This window comes from Miniopterus natalensis, chromosome 18, assembly GCF_054644295.1.
Source record: "Miniopterus natalensis isolate mMinNat1 chromosome 18, mMinNat1.hap1, whole genome shotgun sequence".
NCBI classification, from domain to species: Eukaryota; Metazoa; Chordata; class Mammalia; order Chiroptera; family Miniopteridae; genus Miniopterus; species Miniopterus natalensis.
In genome coordinates this window covers 7985127-7997577 of record NC_142098.1, presented here as the reverse complement: position 1 = coordinate 7997577, position 12451 = coordinate 7985127, and the positions used below count along the sequence as shown (strand labels likewise).

The 12451-nt window shown below is 40.3% G+C and overlaps 1 protein-coding gene across 11 annotated transcripts in view; it reads right to left on the bottom strand.

The window, feature by feature from the left end:
• CHD9 (chromodomain helicase DNA binding protein 9) overlaps positions 1-12451 on the bottom strand; it is a 166348-nt gene that overhangs the window by 6296 nt on the left and 147601 nt on the right. For 7 of the 11 annotated variants that reach the window (XM_087827121.1, XM_087827120.1, XM_087827122.1 and 4 more), the window contains 8 exons: positions 10882-11790; positions 9626-9789; positions 8598-8870; positions 7720-7888; positions 5520-5659; positions 4986-5207; positions 1908-2036; positions 540-644 (listed from right to left, as the gene is read on the bottom strand). In XM_087827121.1, coding sequence (XP_087683247.1) covers positions 540-644; positions 1908-2036; positions 4986-5207; positions 5520-5659; positions 7720-7888; positions 8598-8870; positions 9626-9789; positions 10882-11790 — 2111 coding nt within the window. The remainder of the gene's footprint in view (positions 1-539; positions 645-1907; positions 2037-4985; positions 5208-5519; positions 5660-7719; positions 7889-8597; positions 8871-9625; positions 9790-10881; positions 11791-12451) is intronic. The other 4 variants (XM_087827124.1, XM_087827129.1, XM_087827123.1 and 1 more) reach the window with 3 other exon arrangements.

Here is a 12451-nt window from a genome sequence, read left to right as displayed (position 1 = left end):
GGAGGCCGCCAATCAATGACTTCTCGTCATTGATGTTTCTATCTCTCCCTCTCCCTTCCTCTCTGAAATCAATAAAGATATATTTAAAAACAAAAAAACAGACCAGTATTTATTGATTCTGCATTCTAACTCAACAAGCATCTTAGAAATGTGTTAACATGTTCAGCAAAATAAAAATTGCTAACTAAAAAGCACTGGTACATGTTCCAAGAAAAATTCAATCTGAGATATAATTAAATAGCATCTAATTTTTAAAACGATGTCTGAGTGCTTAGCTGATATGGCTGAGTGGTTGAGCATCTACCTATGATCTAGATCTCAGTTCAATTCCCGGTGAGGGCACATGCCTGGGTCCAGGGCTTAGTCCCTCATAGGGGGCACGCAGGAGGCAGCCGATCAATGACTCTCTCATTATTGATGTTTCTCTCTCCCTCTCTTTTCCTCTCTCTGAAATCAATAAAGACATATTAAAAACATTAAAATTAAAAATATAAAAATAAATAAAATGATGTCTGCGTTAGTGTTTATGAAATACTCACAGATTGCTTGACAACATCTCCCCATTCAGGAGCAACTCCATATTCTGAATTTTCTTTCAGGAATCTACATAAATCTTTCAAAGGAGGGGCAAATGCACCTCCAACCTGTAAACAAAAATATCGTTAGACACGTAAAACACTATTAAATATGGAGACATGTCGTGCTTTTATTCGGAGTTTATACAGAGTTTATTTCTTTAAACCATGTATTATTTGAACCTTTGATAATCTTCATTATAATAAAAAGGACTACCACAGCTCATAAGGACTATTAAAATACTATTCAGGGGCTGGCAAAAGTAGGTTTACAGTTGTTTGTATGGAAAATAGTAATAATACAAGAATAAACTGTTTTGCACACTCACAACTGTAAACCTACTTTTACCCCGCCCCTCCCCTGTATAAATGTGGAAATGTAAATTTTTAATGTTTTAAGTAGAGTAACTAGAACAGTAAAATAATTAACTACCATTTATTGTGCACTCACTATGTTGGATAAGCAGTATAGTCTAGTTAAGAGTGAATTTAAGCCAATCAATTTCTCTGAGCCTCAGTTTTCATATCTATAAAAGGGATAACAACACTTCTCTCAGAGGGTTTTATGAAGATAAAATGATACAATTCAAGTGCTTTAGCATAGGGTCCCTGACACATAATAACTATATTAACTAATATTCTTACTATTATATGCCAAGCATTGTGTTAAGGATTTCCAGTATATAATTTATTTTGGTTCTCACACATCTCACTACTTACAGTGATGAAGATATAAATCTATCAGTATATAATTTATTTCGGTTCTCACTACATCTCACTACTTACAGTGATAAAGATATAAATCTATCATGGCTAGGATGAGTGTTGTCCCATTTCATCAGGGTTTCTCAACCTCTGCACTACAGACATTTTGGAATCATGGTCTGGAGGGCTGTCCTCTGTACTGTATGAAGCTTATCAGCATCCTTGGCCTCTACCAACTAAAGGACAATAGCCTCCTTCCCTTGGCCCCCTCCCCACTGCCCCACACCTACATCCCTCCTCTAGTTTCGGCTACCAAACCGTTCCCGACATTACTGAATGCCATGGAGGACACAACTGCCCGCTGTGGAGGACCCCGCTTTAGATGGAGTGCTCCTGCGCAGTGCCAGTGCTCAGACACAGCTATGAAAAAGGCCTTGCTTAATGCACCCAACAGGTAATCAAAGGTATGAAAATTAGACTTGGTAAAATTACATCCCATGCCTTTTCCCACAAATCTGCTAGGTTTAGCTCATTTCTAGGCCTGTTAGAAAATATAGCATAATGAATAGTGACTTAGCGCTCTCTTAAATACTGAATCCATATAAAGAACAACAAATGTATAAATACCTTTCTGGCATTTCTTCTGTTAATTAGCTGAACACGTTCTTCCCCAGTGAGACTATTAATGTCTAGTTTATTGGGGTTTCTGCAACGATGCCTTTTTTGTTTGGGCCTCCCTTCATGGAGCTGCATTCTCTAAAACAGAGATACAGAAAGAGCCTTAAAATCTTCACTTGTGCAAACAGTATAAATGAGCTGATTAATTTAATTTGGTAATAATGACAAAGATAATTCTGGATGAAAGCAGGCTCCTGACATGAGGAAATTTCTAGTTCCTTCTTTAAATGCCCTCAAAGACCACTGTATTCCTAGAGCGCTACTTAAAGAAGTTACCTAAAATGATGGGGCAGCTTCCTCTAAATTATAGAGTTCTTTACTTCTGATAAATTTTACCTGAAACATCAGATTTCTCTGGGCTCTGACTCAATTTATACATGTGGTTGTTGGACTAGTAGCTTGAATTTCTCTTCATTTCAGACTTTCTTATCTCTTCTCATGTAATACAATACTCAAAGATATTATTCACAGTTTACAAATGATACTCCAGGCTCAGAGAGTTCTCCTCCCTCAATGTCATGCAGCTTGCAAGTGACAATATGTGGAAATAAAAACTCTTTCCATCAAACCATGCTGCTTAGCTCTGTAACTGAGAACAAGCAACACTTCCAGCCAGTCAGAACACTCCAAGAGACTAATGCTCAAACTCTTTAGCAAGGTACACCGGTCCCACGCCGGTTGGGATCTAATTCAATCTTTTCCATCCAGTTACTATTACCCCACAAATTCCCTCACAAAATGTGGAATACCAGGCCAGTCACTGTTTTATGAATATGCCTTACACTCCTATCCATGTTTAACTCTCTTCATAATGGTTTTATATGTATAAACCTGGTCAAATATCCACTAATTCATTTATGATCCATCAGTCATATGTCAACTTTATTTTCCTTCTATTCTTCCCCAGACATTTTACTCTGACTGCAGAGTAATTATTCTTTTATCTGCTTCCATGGCATTCTATACATACCTCTGTTACAGTATATGTATCATGTTATAATTATTTATAGATATATCACAATAGCACATGTGATCTAACAAATCATTAATGTAAAGTATCTGAGGGAAATTAAAGTAATTATTTCATTTCTTTACTGTAATAAATGCTGCTTTTAAAAATGTCATTAAAATCTTAGCAAAGTTACAAAAACATTATGATACAATGTTTATTTGCAGTGAAAAATAATAAACAGATATAAGTTTAAACAATTAATAAAGATTCCTTTGCAGCGATAAGAGAAAGGTGTGAGAATCCTTTAAAATAGCAACTAGCACACAATAATTATTCAAAAAATTTAGTGACTGAATAAATGAATTTTACTTTGTAATCTGTGAAGAAAGTACAGCATTAAACTAGTAATTCTCATCATTTTTTGAACTGCAATGTTCACTTTATGATTGCCCCTCCCCTCAGAACTATAAGAAGTTTATTTGGCCTTTTTAATTTTTTTTAAATAAAAAGGAATTAAGTTCAAGAATGTGTGGTATCCTTTGAGAAAACTAGGGATACGACAGGAATTCAAAAATTAAGACCAACGGTCTCATTTCATGGTGACAGCAACAGCAATGTAAATACTGAACTAAATGTGTATCACAGGCACAAATATATTAACATATATATTACAGATACAGTCCCATTCTAGGCAGTGGAGCTTTTGTATTTCTTTCTCATAAAAAAAAAAAAAAAAAAAAGGTCCCAGCTGGGCGTGGCTCAGCGATTGAGCATTGACCTAGGATCCAGGAGATCTCAGTTTGATTCAGTCAGGGCACATGCCCGGGTTGCAGGCTCGATCCCCAGTCAGGCGCCGTGCAGGAGGCAGACAATCAGTGACTCTCTCATCATTCACATTTCTATCTCCCTCTCCCTTCCTCTCTCTGAAATCAATAAAGATATATTTAAAGAAGAAAAAGGTATTTTTTTGCTATTAATAAAATAATCACTCTGTATTTATATAGTACTTTTTAAGACTTCAGAAAATTTTCATTTTTTAATCATTGACTCAATAAATATTTACAGGGAGCCAGATACTATTTTATGTATCAGGAATTATGTACTAAGTGCTTGGGATACAAAGGTGAACAGGACACCGCAGGTAAGCTCACAGGTAGTAGACAGCCTCATTAGGTTATCCATTTAATATCCGTAACAGAGGCAGATGGAATAGGCCTACTAAGGTCGCTGTGTAGAGGATATGCTTTACTCTTTCACCTTATAAAGTACAGAGGAATGTCAAGGGAGATGGACACAAAATTTGGTACATCAGTATCTGATACTAAAGTGTTGCGAAACAGATTAATAGATTTCTATGAGTGACAAAAGCCATCTGCTCAGGAGATAGTATTTCAGAGGACAAGGAAAAGGGAAATGGAACGTAACGATCTCATCTGTGATTAGCGTGACTAAATGTAACCACTTATGCACCTGTGATTAGTGTGACTAAATGTAAGCACCTGTGCACCTGGAGAGACACAGAGCTGTACTCTTATAACTTGAAGAAGAGCTTAAGACTAGTACTTTAGATACGGAATTGAAGACATTAGCTATGTGGTCTTAGACGATTTACTCAACACTTCTTTATCTATGAAATAGTTATAACAATGCCATTCTGATAAAGTTGTTGTGTCAACTGAGATAATGCAAGTTAAGTGCTACGTATAATGACATACACGTATAAGGCACATAGCTAAGTCTCAATAAATGTTAATATGACCATTATTATTTTAAAATAAGCTCTTTGATGGAAAGGATTGGAAGTTTTATATCTCTTCAGCCTGCACTAGGTCTAACATAATACTCTGTATTATCAAAGGTGATTTTTCTTGTTAAACACTTATTGAATGCAGGATGGAAAAATGACACTGTACTGTATCATGGGGAAGGTCGTAATTATTTTTTTTCTGCTAATTTTCCTAAGTCGTGGGCAGAATATATATTTAATATAAGTGGGTGAGAATTTAAACTTCATCATTAGAGGTTTGATAAATCACAGAAATAACATATACCAAGATTTGTAAAGGATCACCTACAGGGATAGAAGCTCCTAAATCTTCCACATAACCTGGGTGCTCCTTAAGCCATTTTTCCAAATCCTTTCTCTTCGGCGCATCATCGCCTGCAAGTCTTGTTCCATCTTTCAGGTGAATAACTGGGACTGGACTTTCTGTGTCAGGAACTCCTTGAGGTTGAGGATAGGACAGTGCTGGGTTTATCCCTGGAGTAATCTGTGTGGTGGTTAAGCCCAAAGTAACCTCGAGAAAAAAACCAAATGCAAATTTTATTTCCACGCTTTATCATTCTAATTTCATTCTAATGATAGGAATTCTTTTTGAAGAACAACAACAAAAGTTGTTGTTTAAAAGTCTGCAAAATCTTTCAAATTCAAGATTTTCATGAATCTTGGACAGTGTTTAATTCTACTGAGATACAATCTAAAACTATGAAGTATACTTCTAGTTTCCTAATTATTATTCTACAAAACATTCACAAAACAGTAACATACACATTTGAACTGGCTGGATTTGCACTCAAGGATCCGTTGTCTTAAGTGCTGTTTTACTTACATGATCAGGTGGTTTACTTCTGTTAAAAAAGAGGGTATCAGCACCTTCTACATTCTTCCTCCTTCCTCGCCTTGGTCTGACCGGAGGCTGGTTGTCTAACAGAACGCCATTGGCACCAAGGGCAGATGGAATGGAAGTACCTAAACAAATTTAAAATGAAAAAAAAAAAAAAAAAAAAAAAATCTCGTTCTTGAACATATTAAAAGCAATCACTTTTCAAAATATATGGAAGTGTTAATTCTAGTTTATATGTCCTAAATCAAGCAATTAAGACCAAAACACCACTGATTTGTCATTTAAAAACTTGGAGTATTATAATTTAGGCCTCTTTCAACTTTTGATTTATTTACTCAATTTCCCCCCAGATACTCATATATCTTCTTGTCCTTCCCCTTTTAGAGGGAGAAGCACGCCTCTCTCATGTACAACAAAAATCGTTCCCTTTTCTTTGAACCCATTTATTTCGACCTTTTCTAGAAGCTTGTTTAATAATTTTTCTTGGCTTTTTTGTGCCAAAATATCTTGTTCTGCATTAGACTCTTCTCAACTTAAAAACATAGCCTAATTCAAACGAACAAAAAGTGAACTTCTTCCGGCCTTTTTATAACTTTTAAAATGTTTAAAAGGTTCATCTCTATTGTTCTCCTCTTTATCACAATGAACTCATCCCTCAATTTCCCATAGTCCATTCTGCCCTAGCCTACTTAAGAAATTTTCTTTAAAATCATCAAATTTCTTTAGATGCCAAATTAAACGGACCTTTCTCATTCCTCATTTCAGTAGGCACTTGAAAAAATAAAAAATGTCTGAAAGACATATAAATGAAACAGTTCCATGCATTTAATCATCCCAATAACTAAATTTTTTTTTAATGTTTTTATTGATTTCAGAGAGAGGAGGGGAGAGGGAGAGAGAAACAGAAACATCAATGGTGAGAGTCATTGATTGGCTGCCTCCTGCACGTCGCCTATTGGGGATTGAGCCTGCAACCCGGGCATGTGCCCAGACCAGGAATTGAACCGTGAACTCCTGGCTCATAAGTTGACGCTCAACCACTGAGCTACGCCGGCCAGACCCAATAACTAAATATTTATCAAATAGCTACATACAAGGTACTACGATAGTTCAAAGTTGAGTAAGACACAGTTCCTTTCCTTAAAGAGTACTATACAATCTAGAGTCCTCTTATTAAAAGAAAATATTACTAAGGATGAGATTTTTGTTTAGAATGGTTCACAGCGGCAGTGCGAAACTCATTTTCAGTCATCCAAGGATAATTTTTTGAGCAAGTCCAGTGTATCCCTGAAAAAAGAATACTCTTTGGCTGGCTGTGTAACCTTATAGAAGTCACTTACCTTCCAAATCTCTGGTTCAAAAAATTGTCTAAATTCATAGGGTAAGGAATAACTAATTGCAATGATTAAAATCATTTTTGCACATAAAAGCTTTCAGTACGTCCGCACAGAAAATTTTATTATAATCAGATTAATGAATTATTATGATTCGAAAATTCTTTCTATATAGTGCCATTTTTAAAAATATTATTCTGTTTTATAAGAACTTCTCATGGCTCCCTATTCATATATGAATGAGATGTCTTACATCAATCCCCATTCCTGCATGACCAGTAACCCCAATCCAGCCCCAGCTCAGTTTCTGATATTGCCCATAATCTAGATTCAACTTTCCTAAGCAGCCTCTGATCTTACATAAGTATCTCTCCAGTAACAACCTTGTTTCTGCAAGTAATCCATGAGGATGAAAGATTGTCTTTCAGGGGTTAGTCATAAATTATTCCTGTACCTTGTGGCTACCTGAACTATACTGTCTCTAAATTCTTTCTAAAATTTCTCACTTTAACTTCTTCTACCAATCACCATTAATTTGCGATTTAGGTGTTTTCCTTTAAATTCATAAATTTGTTTTCATATTAAAATGCTATTTGAACTTTTACCTGAATAAAGCATCTTGATAAAATTATATTTTCACTCAAATATATAAGCTCCCAAAACTACACTTGAAAATGTCATATTAAAGGTTCCAATATTTACTAATATTGAAGATTATATTGATTATAGACTTAAGAGAGGTTTGAACATCAAAGGATCAATGAATTTTTGTTACAAGAGTAGATAAAAGAGGCTATGGAAATGATAGGAAATACTTCACGCCAAAGCAGCTATTACACCAGCATATTCACCTGACGCTGGAGTAGACTTTGGAACACTGGTGAGGCTGGTCTCGGATGCACCCTGGAGCTCCCGAAGCCGAGGGGGGTGCTGCTGCTGCCCCAGAGAACAGTCTTCATTGTCGGATGGTCTTTTTTGAGCAAATCCTTGCTTTTGAAATGTCAGCTTCAAACCACCTTCCTGGGAAACAATCACCATTATTAAGAAACTATTTTAAAAATCTCATTGCAGGGTATTAAGAGAACTATTTTACTTAGAAAAAAGTGAAGTAATAACCCAGAAATGTTTTCTCTATTGCTCATAAATCAATTGAAAAAATCATTAAATCAATGTCTATCTTAAGTGGGAAAAAAATCCAGGTACTATATACACTTTTATGAGCAAAACAAAGTTTTTCACCTGACCAGTACATTGTAATACTTTCAGCTTTGGATATACATCTCTATATACATTATTCAAATGACATTTTAGAGAATATTATTACCCTTGTTAAAGACACTGAGTAATAAGTTTTGCTTCAAAAATCATATGGAAAAGTGAAAGGTTACTGAAAACAGGGCATGCTAAATGTTTAAAACAGAAAGTGCACTGACATACCATTGAAAGATTATATAGAAGAACCAAAACATTAGGAATTGTCAGTTTAAGAAAGCATCTTGATCAGCAGAAGGACTATTTTCAGAATTATAGGTAGAGAAACATATTTAATCATGATCCCTCTAGTAGAATATTCAAGTTTAATAACCTGAATATCAAAAGGAATATAATCCAAATACCAGAAAACAAGTATGTGAAGGAAGTAAGAGTAAGAGCAGGCAGCCATTTGCAGGAAAAGCATGCTGCACACCACAATTGCAATCAGGCCCTAGGGCAATAAAAATAAACATACGTCTTTGATTTTCACTGTAAACTCCTTTTCTCGTACATGCTTCTTCACCTTTGACATCTGTGCTGACTGATCATGTTCTTCTTTCACACCGGCACCTGGAGGAGTGGGCACACTGGGCTCGCTAAGCTCTGTGGCTGCGCCAGGGCTGTCCAGCAGCTTTGTGGTATAGAAAGAAGCCACCGTGTTGGCATCATAACTTCTTCTAGCTGAAGGCCACTTCCCTTTAAGAACTGTTTGGCAAATACTGTCCAACCGGTTGATCATCACACGATCCTGGAAAAGCATATCACATCAAAGTATAATTTTTATAATCAGGCCAGACCTTTGGAGGTCAAATGGCTCTTAGCCTTGATGGATCTAACCCTAACAAAACATGTGTATTTGGTTTGCATAGATACTCTCACACACATATTATGATTCTATAAAAAGTTATTCAAGTATAAGTTCCCATTGGTGAAGTTAAAAAATATTATATTACAAAGATACGTTTCTATACTTGTTTTTATAACAAAAGTAATACAGGTTCCTTATAAAAAATTCAAACAACACAGAAGTACATAAAAGAAGAGAGAGTTCTCTATTCCCCCATTTCCCAAATTCACTCCTAAAGGTAAGTAGTCTTGTACTAGTCTAGTCATATACTGGAAAAATTGTATTAATTCAGTCTGAACTCTTACCACTGAATATACATGTCCTTAAATGACACCCCCCCCCCATGCATCACAACTTGCTATGATTAATTTCTCCAAGGAGACTCAGTTGAAAACATGTATTTCATAAAGAAGCACTTGAATATTAATTTCATTATGAACATAAGTGTTCAATATCCTTTACTCTAACCATTCTAAGGTTATATTGAGAAACATATACATTTAAGTTGATCTGATTTGATAGTAATAGTTGATATTTTTAATGCTGGCACCAAAATGTTATCCTACCTTTTACAGCGACTTGTTTTTCTATATAATGAAGCAATTTAGAAAAATACTCAAAAAAAGACATATTTACACAAGAAAATATTCACTTACCTTTGGCCAATAGGAAGCTGCCAGCATATATCCACCCTGTAAGATGTAAGCAGACTCTGGTGTCCCATTGTTCATCTGGAAGCTGTCCTGGGTCTCATCCTGGGTAGTGCTCAATGATGCAACACTTTCTTCATCGTAGGCTTTTATGTGAGGGTTACCTCCTGCTAAGAACAATAATAACTGTTCAAAACAGACTGCATAAACATTTTTAAATATACCTCAAATCTCATCTAACTATTTAGATGTATTTGAAAATGAAAGTTAGAAAAATGATTTTTTTTTTAAAAAAAATTCCCCTAGAATACTCATTATGTTAAAAAATTAGCAAAAAAGCAAAATAAATGGCATTAAGGAGTTTGAGGACAAAGGGTTAACAGATCCTCTTATGCATAAAAATGTGACCCCCCAGTTAACTCTCTAGCTCTGTTTCCCTGTAACAGGTGAACTTCAGAACCATAGGCTGCCTCTGGACTCAGAGAATCCTAAATACCTGATGGGAGTACCCTGACTCAAGTAAAGCACTTTATGAAGTGGGCATGTCCCATGGGGCAGCCCTGGAATTCGTGCCGATGGAGGCATGTGGGGGATCCCGCTCCTGTGCGGTCCGGAGGCTCGAGAGCTCGAGTGTGCCCTGTGCCGCCCCAAGAGGACGCCGCCCACCCGTGACAAGCCGGGGTTCCCGCCCTGCGCCTCCCGAGCAGGCGGGCGTCAGCAGGGGCTGGGACACGCTCCCCGGTGTGAGAATCCCGACGGCTGTTAGGAACATTATCTTCCTTTGATCACGACCCACTTGTTCCAGTAACACTGTAGCACTAAGTAAACCTCAGGCAGTCGCAGAGAGTTGCTGTATGAAAGCCCTCAGCTCTGCGCGGCTGCTCACCAGGCGCGTTGGCCGTGGGCGGGGCCGCAGCAGCCTCCTCCCTGGGCGCGTCCCGGGGGAGCCGCGCGTCCCGGGAGGGGGGGCGTGCGTCCCGGGGGGAGGGCCGTGCGTCCCCGGAGGGGCCGTGCGTCCGGGCGGGGGGGGGGGGGGGCGTGCATCCCGGGAGGGGGGCGTGCGTCCCGGGGGGAGGGCCGTGCGTCCCAGGGGGGGCCGTGCGTCCCGGGAGGCGCCGTGCGTCCGGGCGGGGGGGGGGGGGGGGCGTGCGTCCTGGGAGGGCCCGGCCGGCGGCCGACCACCCGAGCGCGCCAGTCACGGACGCCAACTCCTCTTCACCTGCAACCTCGTCTCCCACAGCAACGGCGCTGCGCACGCATACCTCGCTTTGGGCCTTCCTCTTCATCACTGTCACTTTCTCCTGACGACGAGGACGATGACGAGGAGGAGGAAGAGGACGACGACGACGAGGAGGCCGAGGAGCAGGAGGAGGAGGAGGAGCTGGAGCCGGAGCGAGAGCGGGAGCAGGACGAGGAGGAGGAGGACGACGACGACGACGAGGAGGACCGGGAGCAGCAGGACGAGCGCCGGGAGCCCGAGTCCGAGTCCGAGCTGCGCCCCGGCGCCCTCCTGGGGAGCCGCTGCTTGTGAGAGCAGGGGTTGGGCGCCAGGGGCTCCGTCCTGGCCGCGACCATGCGCCGGTCGGCTTCGCCCTTCCCGCCGACTCGCTGGTCTCCCGCGGCCGGCGGCGAAACGCCGCTCTTGGGGCTCGGGGGCGCGGCCTTCGCCAGAGCGCCGGCTTCCTCGGAGGACACGGAGTCCTCCCCTGAAGACCGGGGCCCCTCCTTCAGGCTGCCCCTCCTGGCCTTCGCGTCCTCCAGGGCGGCGCCCTTCGCGTCCAGGGGCCGGGGCAGGGGCGTGAGGGGCGCGGCGGGCAGCGCCGCGGGATGCTGCGGCAGGAGGGGGGCGCAGGTCCTCGCGGGCGCCGCCCTGCTCTGGCTGTAGCCGCGCTGCGCCGCCATGAAGGAGAGCTCGGGGTCGCGGAGGATGTGGTAGTCCGTGCGGCTCACGCCGTGCTTAGCGGCCCCGACGAGCAGGTCGCGGTCGTGAGGGCCACACTCCCACCACACGGGCAGGTCGGGGTTCGGGTGGCACAGCTTCAGGCGCTCAAACAACTGCGGGTGGCGCAGCGCCTGCTCCCGCACTTTGCGCAGAAGCTCGATGCGGTACAGGGTCCGGGAAGCACGCTCTTCCGTGATGGGCTGAATGAAGATACTTGGATCCACCAGTTCTACGTTGAAACAGAGCAAAAACGTTAACCTTACAAATACTTCATTACAGATTTAAAACGAATAACGCAACTTCTAAAATGTCCCTCCATTCAAGATCACTGTACAGTTCCCACAATTTCTTTTTAACAGTTTTAAATGCGGAGTGTATAAGCTTTAACAGGAAGCACTAAAAGTCATATAACACACATAACATACATAACATTGGATCTACACAAAGTAAGTAATTTTTGGAAGTACTGGGCAGAAATTTATTTTTAAGAAATTCCCCATGAACCATGTTTTACTATTCTGTATCTTCATCAAAGAGCAAAACTTACTTGAACTCACTTTTAATATAAATTCAACCTGTTAAATAATGCCCCATAAACAAACGGGAGTCCACATATCCCTAACTGCACTGAGGAAGGGGCACTGCAAGGAACTCACCAAAGGCTGTCTTACAATTCAAGGGAAGCACAGGGACACTCAGCGAATACTGCCTGAACTACTAGCCTCAGATAGTTCAGTTTAAACATGCCTCATTTATTCCTTTTGATGAGGTCATATCTTTGTGAGCAGAGATACTGGCAAACCAAGGATATATGGAAGCTCCCTGAATGGTTTTTATAACTTTCCTGAAAGCCTAAAGTAGTTCAAAATAAAAAGTTAAAAAGAAGTCAT